This window comes from Ooceraea biroi, chromosome 3, assembly GCF_003672135.1.
Source record: "Ooceraea biroi isolate clonal line C1 chromosome 3, Obir_v5.4, whole genome shotgun sequence".
In the NCBI taxonomy this organism is placed as follows: Eukaryota; Metazoa; Arthropoda; class Insecta; order Hymenoptera; family Formicidae; genus Ooceraea; species Ooceraea biroi.
The window spans coordinates 9,368,666-9,384,757 of record NC_039508.1 but is presented as its reverse complement, the minus strand read 5'-3'; the positions used below and the strand labels follow the sequence as shown (position 1 = coordinate 9,384,757).

The window sequence follows — 16,092 nt, the reverse complement described above, 5'->3', positions numbered from 1 at the left end:
ACCGGGCTCTGCCCCTCCTACTCTCCCCTCGTGATGCGACCGCGTAGGGAGGAGCAGGCCGAACGGGACGCTGCATCGGACGACGTGGGTAGGGATACGCCATCCGCGCCCGTGATGGGGATGCAGTCTCCGCCGCGGGGGTCGACCACTACCACCTCTGAGAGGGGTATGGGAGGGGGCGATGTCCCGGTTGGAGGAGCGAGTAATGGAGAGGGTCGAGGCCCTTATCAAAGCCTTGGGCCCTCCTCGTGATTCGGCTGCCCCGCGGGCCCGTGTGTCGGCGGTCGCGCGACCTTTGACCCCGGGGCCCCCGAACCGGATGGGACAAGCGGAAAACGCTCCCCCCGTAAAGACAACGGGGAAAAAGAAAGGAAAGGCGAAGGCGAAAGCGAAAACGGGGCTACCACCGTTCCCCCACCTACACCTAGGGGTAAAGCTGCAAGGGCGAAGCCCCGGGACAAGGCCCCGGTCAAGTCCAAGGACGACACTACGCGGTTCTCGGGGGCGGCGCGCCCTCCGACACCGTTGGACTCCACGAAGGAGTGGCGTCTGGTGGTGGGGCGCCGGGGGTAGGGGCAAACCGGACGACGTCAAGCTCATTCCGGTGGGCCCCGCCCCCCGCCTAGGGGCGAGAAAGGGGGCCCGTGCCTGGGGCCGGGGGGGCCAAGGAAATGGCCCCTCAACCGAAGAAGCCCCGGGTCCGGATACCCAACACGGCGGCCATCGGCATCACCTGTCCCAAGGACGCCCTTGGGAAAGTAATGGATCACTCCAGCGGGAGGTCAACTTGGCGGACCATGACGCCGAGATTCAACGGCGGCGTCGCTCCATCACCGGAGACTATATCTTGGAGATTCCCGGTGAGGACGCACATCGGAAGGCGGACATCCTGGCCGGCCGATTCAGGGACGTGCTGAGGGGCGAAGAGGACGTGCGTATCTCCCGCCCTCAGAAGAAGGCAGAACTCTGGATCTCCGGACTCGACGCGTCGGCGACGGCAGCAGTGGTGGCGCAGGTAGTCGCGAAGGAAGGAGGGTGCGATGCAGCTAGCATCGACGCGGGACCCGTGAAGAAGGGACCCGACGAGATGGGAGCAGTCTGGTTGTAGGTTCCGGCAGAGGCAGGTAAGCGCCTGGCTAACCTTGGCCGAGTCACGGTCGGCTGGGCTAAAGCTAAGGTGCTTCTCTTAGACGCACGCCCCCTCCAGTGTTTCCGCTGCTGGGGCAGGGGTTATACTATGGCCCTTTGCGGCAGTGCGGAGAACAGGAGGGGGGCGTGTTATAGGTGCGGCCAAATGGGGCACCGGGCCAATCTCTGCAAGGAGAGGGCCCGGTGTGCCTTTTGTGTGGACGCGGGTCTTCCGGCCGATCATCGATACGGCGAGAGGGCCTGTGTTCCGCCCAAGCGAGGGAAGAATAGAGGGGGGAAGAGGACCGGGGTCCCGGGGCCGGGCACGGGGAGCTCGCTCCCCGATTCCGCTGCCGGGGCTATATCCGGGCCCTGTCCCCCCTCCTTGACCCCATCTGCCGCCAAACCCCTAAACACCCCTCCGCCTTCGCTGGCGGAGGGGAGTGGATCTTGTGCCCAGCCTCGGCTGGACCAACGACCACCCCGCGCGAGGGCGGGTGACAGGGGGCAGGAGCGGGGCGAGTGAGGTAAGGCAGGGAAGGGTGGAGGAGATCCCCCAACCCCGAAACTAGTGTAGTCTTTGACGTGGAGGACGTCGAGATGCCTGCGGCGTAATGGCTCTGGGGGTCCTCCAGGCCAATTTAAACCACGCTCGACGGGCGCAGGACCTTTTTGTCCAGTGCCTGGTCGAGCGTGGGACCGCGTTAGGCATTATGGCGGAGCCCTACCGCGTTCCACCCGACCACCCCCATTGGGTGGAGAACCGGCGGGGCTCTGTCGCACTAGTTTGGGGAGGCGCAAGGAACTCCCCCCGCTCTACCCTTTTGAGTCCGGGGAGGAGTTCGTGGCAGCCTTTTGGGGACCCGTCGCCGTGGTGGGGTGTTACATCTTCCCTCGAACGAGCGTGACCCGTTTCGGGGACGTGTTGGATCGGTTGGGGGAATGCATCCGAAGATGCGCCCCCCGGCCGATCCTTATCGCGGGGGACTTCAACGCGAAGTTCGCGCGGTGGGGTTCCCCGCCGTCCGACGGCAAGGGGCGCCTCGTGGAGGGATGGCGGCGGACCTGGGCCTGTGTTTATTAAACACAGGCTCCGGGAGCACCTGTGTGCACTGGCAGGGGGAGTCCATTGTGGATCTCACGTGGGCTTCCCCCTCCCTAGTGCGTGTGGTGCGGGGGTGGGAAGTGGTGCGGGGGGAAACCTTGTCGGATCACCGGCATATTTGGTTCTCCCTTGCACTCCTCGGTCGATCACCCCTCCGCTGCCGCGGGGGGCAACGTGCTCCGGCGCGGCGATGGGTTCTCGGGAGGTTGTGCGAGGACACACTAGTCGCGGCGCTTAAAGCGACCACGTGGGGCGAGCAACCACCCCGGACGGTGGTCGAGGAGGCCGACTGGTTCGGGCGCATTCTCGCGGACGCGTGCGACGCGTCCATGCCCCGAGCGGGTCAGCCTGACTGGCGGGCTGCCTACTGGTGGTGCGACGTGATCGACGAGTTGCGACGTTGCTTCGTCAGGGCAAGGCAACAGTTCCAGCGAGCCCGTCGCCGGGGGGTCGCACACGCGAAACTCGAGGAACGGTACCGGGAGTGGAGGGCGGCCCTCTACTCCCTTCGCGCCGCGATTGGGAAGTCTAAGGCCAAGACCTGAGACGAGCTCATCGAGTCGGTAGAGGGGGATCCGTGGAGGCGCCCTTATAAGATCGTGATGGGGAAACTTCGTTCTTGGGCGCCCCCAATAACCGAATCAATGCCGCCCCTGGTTCTCGAGAACGTTCTCGGCGCCCTCTTCCCTCCGAGTGAGGGGGGTGCCGGGGACGGGATCGGGGAGCGGGGGCTTTGCGGGGAACCTCTGGAACCGGAAGTCTCGGAGGTGACGGACGATGAGCTCGCCGAGGCCCGTCGGCGCATGGAGCCTAATAAGGCTCCGGGCCCCGACGGGATCCCCGGTAAAGTCCTGGCCTTGGCCTTGGACGTTGTGTCCTCGCACATCAGGCGCCTGTTTACTCGCTACCTCAGGGAAGGGGTCTTCCCCCCGGCCTGGAAGAGGGCCACTTTGGTCCTCGTTCCAAAAGGGCGCGGCAAGGCCGCAGATGATCCAGCGGCCTACCGGCCGATATGCTTACTGAGTGAGGTCGGCAAGCTATTCGAGAGGGTAGTCGTGGGTCGCCTCACTCGGCACCTGTCCGGGGATGGGCCCGGGCTCCATGAGGCGCAGTATGGGTTCCGGGAGGGGCGCTCGACGATCGATGCGATCGGTCGAGTTCGCTCCCTCTCGGATTCCCTGCTGCAGGGGGGGGGAGTTGCGCTGCCAGTGTCGCTGGATATAGCAAATGCGTTCAACTCCCTCTCCTGGAGGGTTATCTGGGGGGCTCATCGTCAGATGGGCCTCCCGGTATACCTGGAGGCCCTTGCCCGAGAGTATCATGTCTGCTGGGGTGGTGGCGCCCGGGTCTGGCCTATGTCCCGAGGGGTCCCTCAAGGTACCGTTGTGGGACCCTGTTATTGGAACATGGGCTACGACAGGGTGCTGCGCGCTGCCCTTCCCCCCACTGCCATGTCGTCGGCTACGCTGAAGACACTATTTTGGTAGTCGGGGGGTGGGCTAGGGGGAGGCCATAACGACGGCGAATGTAGCGGTGGCCCCCCGCAAATCGGAGGCAATGTTTTTGCACCGTGGCGGGGCGCCGCCTCCATCCTCTATTCAGGTAGCGGGACATCTCGTCCCGGTCGGGTCCAGGCTCAAATATCTGGGCCTCACTCTGAACGGTCGGTGGTCCTTTGAGAGGCACTTCGAGGACCTGGCCCCCAGGTTGGAGCGCGCCTCGATGGCTTTGTCGAGGATACTGCCCAACCTGAGGGGCCCATCGGGAAGGGTGCGGCGCCTGCTGGTGGGCGCGATGAGATCGATCGCCCTTTATGGGGCGCCGATCTAGGCAGCCGACCTCACGAACTCTCCGAAGGCCATGCGAATTTGCAGGGCCTCGGAGAGGAGGTTGGCCGCCAGGGTTGTCCGCGCCTACAGGACGGTGTCGCAGCGGGCGGCGCTGGTCCTGGCCGGCCGATGGGGACAAAGGAGGGCCGGCTCCTCCGCGGGAGGAGGAGCCGAAGCCCCAGCGGGTGACCCGCTCGATGGGGAGGAAGAAGGCGGAGGCAAAGGACGACGAAGACGAGAGGGGCCTGGAGGAGCCCGCCATGGACGTGGAGTAATGGCGGGCCAGGTCCTCCAAGTCAACCTTAACCGCGCCCGCCGGGCTCAGGATCTTTTTCTCCAGAGCATGGTGGAGCGCGGATACGCGTTGGGAGTCGCGGCGGAACCACATCGCGTGCCTGTCGGCCACCCACACTGGGTCACCGACAGGCGTGGCTCCGTCGCGATTACTTGGTGCCCCTCCACGTGCTCCTCCCCCATGACTCTTCTTGAGTCTGGGGAGGGGTTCGTGGCAGTAGAGTGGGGCGACACCGTCGTGGTCGGTAGCACCCGCTACGCGCCTCCGGCAATGGGTCTCGCCGCATTTGACGATTATTTGACCGGAGTGGGGGAGTGTGTCCAACGATGCCTTCCCCGCCCGGTCCTGGTCGCGGGGGACTTCAACGCCAAATCTGGCCTTTGGGGTTCCCCGCGGATCGACGTCAGGGGCGAGATCCTGGTCGTTTGGGCGGCAACTCTGGGCCTGTGCGTCCTAAACACGGGCTCAGAGAGCACCTGCGTGCGTTGGCAGGGGGAGTCGATCGTTGATCTGACTTTGGCCAATCCCCCTGCCGCACGCAGAGTGCGGGGGTGGAGGGTGGAGTCGGGACTCGAGACATTGTCAGACCATGTCTACATCTCGATGTCCCTGACTCTACCCTTAGGTGCGGTTCCATCCCGTCGCCACCCGGCCGGAGGCGACCGACCACGGCGGTGGAGAGTAAAGGAGATATGCGGGGACTCGCTGATCGCCAGTCTCCTCGCGGCGACGTGGCCGGACAGGCGTCTGGCCGATGATGTGGAGGAAGAGGCCACCTGGCTTCGGGACATCGTCACGGATGCGTGTGACGCCTCAATGCCCCAAGTCAGGGGGCCTCAGGGCCGACGGGCAGCATAGTGGTGGGACACAGAGATCGCCGAATTACGGCGATCCTGCGTTCGCGCCAGAAGGCGCTTTTTGCGTGCCCGTCGATCCGGGATTGCCGCGAGGACTGACGTCGCCTATGGGGAGTACCGGGTAACCAGGGACTCTCTACGGCGGGCGATCAGCAGGGCCAAAGATAGGGCCTGGGATGAGCTCCTCCGGGGTATAGATGAGGACCCGTGGGGGCCCCTACAAGCTTGTTATGGGCAAGCTTCGCCCGTGGGCGCCCCCAATTACGGAGTCCTTGCCCCCCCAGGTGAAGGAGGGGATTATAGACGCGCTCTTCCCAGCGGGAGAGGGCGTCCCCCCTTTCCCAGGACCCGCCTCCAGAACGGGAGGCGGAGGAGGTCCCGGGGGTCACTCCGGAGGAGATGGCCGGGGCCCGTAAGGGGCTGCGGGGCGACAAGGCCCCCGACCCCGACGGGATCCCCGGCAAGCCTTGGGACCAGGCCCTTGAGGTGCTGTCCCCGCACGTGAGGCAGCTCTTCACGAGCTGCCTCAGGAGAAGGAAATTCCCTCCATCCTGGAAGAGGGCCAAATTGGTCCTCATCCCGAAAGGGACGGGCAAACCTGCGGACGAGCCTTCCGCGTACCGACAGGTGGTGTCTGTTGGACGATGCGGGGACGATGTTTGAGAGAGTGGTGGCTTCCCGCATCGTCCAGCATCTGTCCCGGAACGGTCCGGGACTGTGCGATGGGCAGTACGGCTTCCGTGAGGGTTGATCGACCATGGACACGATCAAACGCGTCCGATCACTCACGGTGGCCGTAACAGCGGCCGGGGGGAGGGGTGGCGTTGGCAGTCAGTATTGAAATCGCCAACGCCTTTAACTCCCTTCCATGGACGGCCGTGGTGGAGGCGATGCGCTATCATCGCCTCCCTGCCTACCTGATGGACACGGTCCTGGACTACTTCCGGGACAGATAGATGGAATACACCGGTCGGCACGGTGAGACACGCGGAAGGCGCCTGTCACGCGGGGTTCCTCAGGGGTCGGTGTTGGGACCCCTACTTTGGAACCTCGCATTTGACAGGGTCCTCAGGGTTGCCCTGCCCCCAGGCTGCCACCTGGTGTGTTATGCCGATGACACACTGGTGATGGCCGGGGGTCCAGGATGGAAGGAGGCGGCGCGCATGGCCGAAACGGCAGTGGCATGCGTGGTCCGCGCAATTCGCGCCCTAGGGCTGGAGGTATCGCCTCACAAGTCGGAGGTCATCGTTTTTCATGATGGCCTCCGCGGGGCACCACCTCCGGCCCACGTTATGGTGGGGAACGTCCCTGTCCCGGTGGGACCCACGGTAAAATACCTGGGCCTCACATTGGACGGCCGCTGGTCGTTCGAGGACCACTTTGTAGGATTGGCCCCCCGGTTGGAGCGACTGGCCATGTCGGTCAGCCGCATTACGCCCAACCTGAGGGGCCCTCATGTGAAGGCTCGCCGCCTGTATGCGGGAGCGGTCCGATCGGTGGCCCTGTATGGGGCCCCCGTGTGGGCAAACGATGTGACGTCCACCAGCAGGGCGGACAAAGGCGTCCGGCACTTCGAGAGAAGGGTGGCCGCCCGCGTGGCCCGCCTATATTGGACCGTTTCCCACAGGGCTGCGACGGCCTTGGCCGGTACCCCTCCATTGCCATGCCTGCTCCCGCGTACGCCGACGCGTACGAGCGGGCGCGGCGGGCGAGGGAACAGGGGGTCAAATTAACGGCCAGGGCCAAAGTGGTCCTTGGGCAACAAGCACGGCAAAGAGCGCTACTCGAATAGCAGCGCCACCTCGCGGACCCGACCATCACGTCGGGCCGGAGGTTTGCCGAGGCCGTCCACCCCTGTCTGGCGGAATGGCTGGACAGGGGATAAGGCGGTGTGACGTTCCGAATGGCTCAGGTGCTCTCCGGACATGGGTGCTTCGGGGAGTACCTGAGCCGTATAGGGCGCGAGCGCGGACCGCGCTGCCATCATTGCGGCGCGGACCAGGACACGGCGCAACACACCTTGGAGCAGTGCCCCTCGTGGGCGGGTGAGCGCCGTGTCCTGGTAAACAGAATTGGTGGGGACCTGTCCCTCCCGTCGGTCGTACGCGCGATCGTCGGGAGCGAGAGGTCCTGGTGTGCGTTTGCCTCCTTCTGCGAGGAAGTTATGTCGCAGAAGGAGGCGGCCGAGCGGGTCCGCGAGGCCGAGGACCCCGACCGGCAGCCATGAGGCGGGGGGAGAAGACGGGGGGCCGTGCACGCCAGGCCCGGATGACCCCGCTGGGGGGATCTAAGTTAAGATCCCCCCTCCCCACCCGGTATGAGGCGAACACGGCTGGAAGGCCACCCCACAAGTGGCCCCAGTTTCGGAGGCGGGGCAGGCCCAACACCGGTTGGATCTGCAACGGGCGGGGATATCGGGCGGGTGACAGGGTACCCTTTTTCCCGGTACTTTGGGGGGAAGGGCCGTGGAACGCGGCCTAACCCCACGCTGGGTCGGCGGGGCATTGGCCCGGGCCCAGCGTTCACTCTCACCATCTCATACGCGGCATTGCTCCCGTGCAATGCCGTGACGCGGTGGGTCCTTGGTTGGGGCTGTGCGCCGCTGGGGCATTTGTCCCGGGCACACGGGGGTTGGCCGGCAAGGTAGTTGCCCGGGCCTTCCCTGTCGTGCTGTCCCCTAGGGACAGCGTGACCCCAACCAAGGACGGGTAGGATGGGAGGATGAGAGCTGATTTGGGCTAGTCAGCTCTCGCCCTAAAAACCCCCCTCTACATGTGAGGGGTCCCCGTGAAGTGGTGGTGCGCCACACTCCATGGGGTGGGACGGGCCCGCATTTGCGAGCACGCGCTTCCACAGCGCGTGGAACCGTATACTTGGTGGGGGGAAGCCAGAAGAATCCGTAGCGGTTCCAGGGCTTCCCCCGTAACACCAGGGGTGGCGCATGGAGGTAGGTTTAATGAGTAAGAGTCTCACACTCCCCTCGCGATCCTTGGGCGGATCGCGAGGGGGCCCATGACTGGTTCCCCCACCTAAAAAAAAGGTTTTCTCCCATGTGCGCCACCTTGACGTAGTGGGAGGGCTCCCTGTCTCGATAACCCCTGGCGGAGGTACCTTTGGTTTTCGGACCATCGGGAGGTCCTGGAGCGAGGGATAGGATCCAAGAGCGCACAGCCTCCGGAGGGGGCACGGAGCCCGGCGACTCCGATAGGGACCCTTTTCCGTCTCAGTCGTCGGTAGGAGATGCGGCGACCCTGACTTCAAACGCCCGGTGGATGCGGCACCGTAAGGGGAGGATTTCTATCCTCCCCCCGTCATACGCTCATACCGGAACCCCCCTTGGAAGGCTGCTGCCGACCTCGGGGGACCGGGGGCCTGCTGGACCGCGAGGGAGGACAACCTCTATAAAAACCCACGCAACACCGTAAGCCCTTGTGAGCACACACCATCTTAGCTCTAAGGGCCCGGGGGTTGTCATGAACATCTAGACAACCACGAGTGTTGGAGGCACTCTATACACATCCTCCTACAAGTACCCGATGCTCTGTGTGTGTGCGTCGGGAAGCCATCTTATGGTAGCAGGTCGGTTGTGACGACAGTGTATCCGGAAGTGCCTGGTGCCTGTCGTGATTGGTTAAAGAGGGTACAGGGGTAAGGTGGGGGTTCTGCGCTTCCCTCGTGCCGCTAAAGGGGGGGTGCGGGCCATGTGTTCGGCCCCCCCGATTAGTACAGAGGCCCGCGAAGTCTGTAACCGAGACATTCGGGGCTGCCTCATCAGCCAGCGAATAATCTCGCATGTGTGGTACTGCCAGGTGGTGACTGGTTGGGACCGTGCCGCGCATGCGGGGGGCACCCCCGAGGCCACATGATTGGTCGTGGCAGGCGCCCTCGTCACTTTTTGGATCGCTGTTCGAAGCATATTGGCCTATTTTACTATAACATACAGCATGCAACAACATCCTGATCATGCAAACACACACAACGCCATACACACGCTTGCATGCACTTCTCACACATGCATACCAACACTCACACTCATGCAACACATACACACCCATGACGATTAGAGATAACGGTTATAAAATATGGCAGACACAACAAAAGAGAAACAACTAAAAAGCGTAAAAACGAAGAAGGAGAGGGGCGCCCACCCCTATAGAAAGACCGATGATATTCGGCAGGCATCAACGTCTACAGTGCAGGCCTCTCTTGAGCCCACCAAGCACAAGATAGTCTCTAAGGAGATTTTACTCGAGCCTAGGCGTTTAATCGTTGCTCTGTCTAAGCAGCATGGCACTAAAAGCAAGCCAAATATTGTGGAATCGGCATCAGCTCCGGTTACCACAGTATCTACGCCAATATTAAAGCGTAAAGAAAGAGAAGAGGATGATGTAATGTCAAACAGCGACGCGGAGTCACGGTCATCGGTGTCTTCAAAGGCGTCAAAGACGTCGTCTGAGTGAGGTCGTGGTCGTCCTATAACACCAGGAGAGTATGCGGCCCTTGTTGCAGCCAAGAGAGATGCGATACAAGCAGAACGCGATGCGTTACTGTGGCAAAAAAAGAAAGATTTTTTGGAGCATGGCGTATTACCGGCTAAAAGTCATACACGAATTAAGCTTGATGAGAAATTTTTGAATAAACGGATGGAGCACTTGAGACAGCAACCTTCGTGCGACTTGCGTGCTACCGTGTTTGAAAACATGGAAAAAATAGAAGGTACAGTGCAAGTGTCCTCCAATATTAAGGGCACATGCCAAAAATCTTTCCGCAATGCAGCATTAACCGTTAAAGCGGCAATGTCTATTTTAATAAAACGAGATGATGATCAAAATGGCGAAAAGGAGACCGCCATCTTGAATAAGGAAATATGCTCACTTAGAGCAGAAGTTGCGGCGTTAAAGGAAGTCATTGCGAATATGAAGCGCGAAGTTCATACTCGTTCCTATATTAGAGAGGATGATATACAGGATAATACGTCGGTGATGGAATTTAGATTTAATTTACTGTAGTGCGTTATATATTTTTTCTTATTAGTGTGTTAGTTTTAAGATACATCAGTGTTTGTATATTCCAAATATACTGTTCGTTAATATGATCTTTGTTTTCTTCGCGTTATTATTAGTATTAAGTTCTTGTTTGCTGCGAATCGTCTGCATTGACGAGACCGATGGGGGGGCACCCATCTACGGCTCTTCTATATTTTTCGCTTAATTTATATTGAGTTGTGCGTGCGATTGCGTGTGATATGGCGAATGTTAGCGGTGATAAGGCGGATTCGTGTATGGAGGTAGGCGACGATGCCTCATGAAGAAGGCTTCATGAACATTGAAACTGTTCCGTCAAGTGGTGTTAAGGGGCTTCCAATCCCCTCGGATGATGACGTGGTTGTGCCACGTTCGGGTGCTAAAAGGGGAAGAATTACTTCGTCCTCTTCACCCGAGAAGACAAAAGCCGACTTTTCATCTGTCGGTAGAAAGGTAACAGGAGAGTTATCGGATGCTGAGGATGTGCCGCAACGTGACCTTGATGCCACTATGTATCGGAGCCCAATTGAGATATCCTCCCCGTCTTCGGGCGCGGATGGCTCCTATACTGCCTCTAGTTCTGTTAAGACTAAATCGAAGTCGAGAGTTAGGCCGCTGAAGCAGCGACGATTACGGTCTACTTTTACTCCGGATGCTGTGACCACTCCGATCACTGGATGGTCTAGGAAGAATGTCGATTTAGTGAGCATGTCGGTTAAAGAGCTGAGGGATTCGGCAATATCCCTGGTCCATTCTATTGATGGGGCGCGAGTCAAGAGTAAGAATATACAAGGCCGGATCTCTAATACGATGAAGACGAATTTGACGCAGATCGAGGAAATTGTCCGTGTGCTTGCGGATAGATTACAGGATTCTGGTGACACTGCCTTTTTGCGTACCCAGAATATGGATCTCTCGGTGCAGCTGAGAGAGTCGAAGGCGTAAGCGAAGCGACTCCGAGAGGAGCTTACCTTCTCGGAGAAGAGGATCGGTGATATGAGAGGCGAGCTATCCGATCTGCATCGCAGAAGGGGCTCGAAATCGATGTCTGCGGAGGCGGTGCGGCTGGTGGTGCAATCCCCGGCAGTGGAGAAGAAGAGGACTACAACAGGGGTTGATAAACGTAGTTCCCCGGCTAAATTACCCCCTGATAAATCAGGGATGTTGGGAAACGATGAAGTTGGGGGTATGCAGACCCTTCCCTCCCCTGAAGTTGTCGATGAGCGTCTCCAGGTCTATTCGCGATATGGGGAGCAGCTGGAGAAGCAAAAGTCGGCCCTGCTGCAGCTGGAGTCGGATCTTCGCCGACTGATTGACCGCCCTGATACCCCCTTGCCTCAACGAGTTAAGCCGAGGATCATCGCGAATACCCGGGTGAACCTATTGCACCAGGGAAAGGGCGTTGAGATTTTGACCCCCGACGATGGCGGCAGTGATGAAGGTTGGGTTCAGGTTCGACGGAAACGCGCTAAAGGAAGCGGTGACTTACCTGGTAAGGTGGAGAAACCTCCGTTGCCTCCGGTTCCGGTCTCTGGTGCTCAGAATACCCCGGGTTCTGCGCGTCGTCGTCCTCCGCGTGCGGCGGCGGTGACTCTTCGTGCGGCCGATGGGAAGGCGTCCTACGGACAGATCCTGCAAAGAGCAAAGAAGGCAGTTAATATCAAAGAAATTAGTATTTCGAATATGCGCATCCGACATGCCCTCAACGGCGGTATTGTTATGGAGGTTCCTGGTCCGGATGGTGCGGCCCGTGCGGATGACCTAGCTGGCAGACTTCGTGGAGAGTTTGGTGCGGAGATCCTTGTGCAGAGGCCTACAACAAAGGGAGAGCTTAGAATCTCGGGTTTTGACCTTTCGGTCACCGAACAGGAGATGACGGAAGCGATAATGGAGGCCAGCGGATGCTTAGCGCAGGACGTCAAACTTGGCGTCTTTAGACGTCTTGCGAACGGGTTGTATGCGGTTTGGGTGCGCTGCCCGCTGACAGCGGCTAATAAACTTGTGGCAGTTGGCCGTCTCCCCGTTGGATGGACAATGGCGGCAGTCGAGCTCCTTCGGGCGAGGCCTCTACAATGTTTTCGTTGCTGGGAGTTTGGCCATGTCATAACAACATGCTCGTCGGAGAAGATCCGTTCTGGTTGTTATTTCCGTTGCGGTTTAGCGGGTCATAAAGCGAATGATTGTTCTGCGGCGCCAAACTGCGTGTTATGTGCGGACCGTGGCCTATCGTCTAATCATAGATTGGGTACTGCGAACTGCGGATGTGTTCCACGGAGTACCTCAACCGGAATCAGGACACAATGAATAGCTAGTTTCTTCAGGTTAATGTTAACCACTGTTGGTCCGCTCAGGATCTTATGGTCCAACATGTTTACGAGTGGAATATAAATTTTTGTTGCGTAACGGAGCCACGGACCATTCCACCAAATCATCCGCAGTGGTTTGGCAGTGAGAATGGTTTGGCGGCAATTTTTTGTCTGATGCCTGATTCCGGTCCACATTGCGTTTTACGTTTTCGTTCCGCGGATTTTGTTGCAATACAGTTTTGTAATATGTATGTTGTTTCGGTGTATGTGTCCCCTAATCGTGATTTTGCTGAGTTCTGTGCTGTCTTGAACTCTCTTTCTGTTTTCATTGGGCCTGTCAGAGATCGAGTAGTTATTTGCGGGGATTTCAACGCGAAATTCTTGACCTGGGGTGGTTCTACCACTGATAGGCGGGGTTCGGAGTTGGAGGGTTGGTTGGCTCAATTAGATTTGCGGGTTGGTAATATCGGTGCAGTTCCTACTTGCGTTAAACCACAGGGCTCTTCGATTGTTGACCTCACCTTGGTTTTCCCGGCGTTTTTGACGCACCTACAGGATTGGAGAGTCCTTTCCGAGGAGGAGTCGCTGTCAGATCACCGCTACCTTCGCTTCTCTATTGGTGCTGACTTTCGCGTTCTTGGTGGACGTGGTTACCGTCGTTACCCTGCTTGGAATTTTAAATCTTTTGACTTACCTTCGTTTAGCGCTGTTTTAGATTTTAAATCTTACTTATTTGACGATACCCGAGCGGTTGATTCTATGGTCAGGTGGGTTAACGACACAATGGTCGAGGCGTGTGATTTGGCGGCGCGTAGGTCGGGTCCTCGTCCTTCGTGTACCTCCGCGCATTGGTGGTGCGATGAGGTAGTGACGGTTCGCCGTGCATGCATAGCTGCTTTGCGGAAGTGGAAGAGAGCCTTGCGCAGACGGCGCTCTGTTGAGGTGACGAACGAGCTTCAGGCACATTATCGCCTTGCCCGTGGTAGACTTCGCGACGAGATCCGAAAGGCTAAAGCTCAATCATAGGCTGACCTTATCCAGGAGGTGAACAACGACCCGTGGGGGTTGCCTTACAGGATGGTTCTGGGGAGGCTTAGACGTTCTTCGCCTACGCTTCCCGAGACCATTAGCTTGGAGCAGTTAGAGGAGTTATTGGCTTCTTTGTTTCCCCCTGGAGAGATCCATGACCCGGCGGAGATATGGAGGGACTGGAACAGCTATCGGGATGAATTTGATGTCACTCTTGCTGAAATACGGGCAGCATGTATGAAACGTAAAAGTGGAAGCTCTGCCCCGGGTCCGGATGGCCTCCCCCTCATGATTTGGGCGAAGGCTCCTGGTTCATTTCTCGTGGTTTTGGCTAGACTGTTCTCTATTTGCTTGCGTGAGGATATTTTCCCGAAAGCCTGGAAGATCGCCAAGTTAGTTTTGATCCATAAAGGGGATTTTGTTCCTGGTAATTCAATTAAGGCGCGACCGATTTGTTTGCTGGATGATATCGGGAAAATTTTCGAGCGGGTGTTAGTCTCACGCATGACAGCCTTTATGAAGAATACTCCTGAGGCTGCGCTTTCCAAGGCACAGTTTGGTTTTAGGGAGGGACTCTCCACCCTGGATGCACTTGACTCCGTTGTTTCTACTGTTCGTAGAACCACTTCGAAGGGTGGTTTCGTTATGGGCGTAGGGTTGGATATCCGAAACGCGTTCAACTCCATCCCTTGGACCTCTATAAGATGGGCCCTAAGACGGAAAGGCTTTCCGGAGTACATTCGTCGCATGATTGACGACTATTTGCATCTCCGCTTTTATGAGTGTACAGGTTGTGACGGGCGCACTAAACGTCGTGGTATGACGCGTGGTGTGCCTCAGGGCTCGATTTTGGGTCCACTGTTGTGGAACATTGTATTCGACTACGCTATCGAGATGAAACACAAACCCGGATGTATAATTCGATGCTACGCGGACGATACTTTTGTGTTGGCGACTGCTCGTACGATTGCCCTAGTTATGTCGCGTATTAACGAGCAGTTGGTGGTGATCCTGCATCGTTTGGAGGTCCTCGGGTTGGAGTTGGCCGTTGATAGGACGGAGGCTATTTTGTTTCGGGGCCGTAGTCGCCCGGAGTTTGACCCTGTGCTGCGTATAGGCCGTCATTGTTTCCGTATGCAGCCGGCGATACGTTACCTGGGGGTATGGCTGGATCCTCGGTTTACTTTTGCGGAACACTTCTGTCGCGTGGGAGCCAAGGTGAGTAGTGTTACTCGGGCTTTATCTCGGCTTATGCCGAATTTAAGAGGGCCCAATGAAAGTAAGCGTAGATTATTCGCTAACGTAGTGAATTCGATGGTGCTTTATGGTGCGCCTATTTGGAGTCCTGCCTTGGAGGTTTCGGCTAATTCTGAAAGGCTACTGTAGGGCCTTCAGAGGGACATTTCCATCAGGGTGTGTTCAGCTTATCGTACGGCATCATTCGCCGCTGTTACGCTCTTGACGCGTTCCCCCCCGTGGATCATGGTGGCCGCGGAGAGGCGGACGGTATTCTTTCGCGTTCGAGAAACTAAACGGGATGGCCCGGTGTCACCGGAAGACATCGTGGCTATTCGTTCTGAGGAAAGGGAGGCGACGCGCCGACAGTGGGAAGTCTGGCTCCGTGGGGATGATGTTCCGGGTGCCCGCACCCGTCTCGCCATCCTCCTGTGCCTTAACGATTGGTTTTTGCGGAATTGGGGAAGCCTGCACTTCCACATGACGCAGATAATTACCGAGCATGGGTGTTTCGGCACCTATCTCTTCCGGATTGGTAGAGCTCCTGATCCGAACTGCTATCACTGTTTGGCTGCGTCGGACTCCCCCAGACACACCTTGTTGGAGTGTCCCGCTTGGATTGTTGAAAGGAATACCTTAAGGGATGTGATTGGTCGGCGTCTCTCTCTGCAAACCATCATAGAGGGGGCGGTGAGTAGGAGGGAGACGTGGAGCATCTTCTCGACTTTTTGCAATACGGTTATGCGTTCAAAAGAAGAGGCGCAACGATTGCGGCAGGCTCAAGGCCCCCAAGTTGTACGTGTCGACCCGGGTTAGCCCTTTTTTTTGGCCCACAGGTCCTGTGTTTAGTTATTTCTTATTATTATTGTTTATTATTTACTATTTACGTTTTAGTTAATTTATTCTTTATTTTACTCTTTTATCGAATGACTGCTCCTTATTGATCTCTCCTTAGTTTTATTCTTTTATCGGTTGACTGATCCTTCTTGATCTTTACTTTGGTTTTACCCTAGGACTTTGGCGGCTTGCTGCTATCGGTCTCGCGTCGTTGAGTGGAGTGTGTGCGTGTGATTGAGAGTGTGGGGGTGTGTGTGATCGGCCGAGACTGACGGGAAGAATCCCTCTGGGATTGGGGGACACGATCCCTGGACGCGGCTGTGCATGGCTCGCTGGGTAGTCTGCTGAAGGCAATCCCCCGGTGACCCTGCACAGTGTCGGAGGATGTAAATCCGGAATTTTTTTTTCTTTAGTAGGTATGCCCAGAGGCCAGCATGGGTCCTGGG

At 58.2% G+C, this 16,092-nt stretch overlaps 5 protein-coding genes across 5 annotated transcripts; all 5 read left to right on the top strand.

Annotated features, from left to right (window-relative positions):
* Window positions 1-2,181: 2,181 nt before the first annotated feature.
* On the top strand, window positions 2,182-2,778 carry LOC113561604. Its single transcript, XM_026968120.1, has one exon. It carries the CDS (start codon window positions 2,182-2,184, stop codon window positions 2,776-2,778), a length of 597 nt encoding a protein of 198 aa, XP_026823921.1.
* Window positions 2,779-4,093: 1,315 nt separating this feature from the next.
* On the top strand, window positions 4,094-5,115 carry LOC105277117. The gene is made up of 2 exons (XM_011335286.2): window positions 4,094-4,803; window positions 4,983-5,115. Exons 1-2 carry the CDS (start codon window positions 4,094-4,096, stop codon window positions 5,113-5,115), a joined length of 843 nt encoding a protein of 280 aa, XP_011333588.2.
* On the top strand, window positions 5,115-7,441 carry LOC109610820. The gene is made up of 3 exons (XM_026968119.1): window positions 5,115-5,335; window positions 6,278-6,861; window positions 7,101-7,441. The coding sequence occupies exons 1-3, from the start codon at window positions 5,115-5,117 to the stop codon at window positions 7,439-7,441; spliced, it is 1,146 nt and encodes a 381-aa protein (XP_026823920.1).
* A 5,349-nt stretch (window positions 7,442-12,790) lies between these two features.
* Window positions 12,791-13,570, top strand: LOC105277115. Its single transcript, XM_011335284.2, has one exon. The coding sequence runs from the start codon at window positions 12,791-12,793 to the stop codon at window positions 13,568-13,570; it is 780 nt and encodes a 259-aa protein (XP_011333586.2).
* Window positions 13,571-15,055: 1,485 nt separating this feature from the next.
* Window positions 15,056-15,625, top strand: LOC105277114. The gene has a single exon (XM_011335283.2). The coding sequence runs from the start codon at window positions 15,056-15,058 to the stop codon at window positions 15,623-15,625; it is 570 nt and encodes a 189-aa protein (XP_011333585.2).
* Window positions 15,626-16,092: the final 467 nt, after the last annotated feature.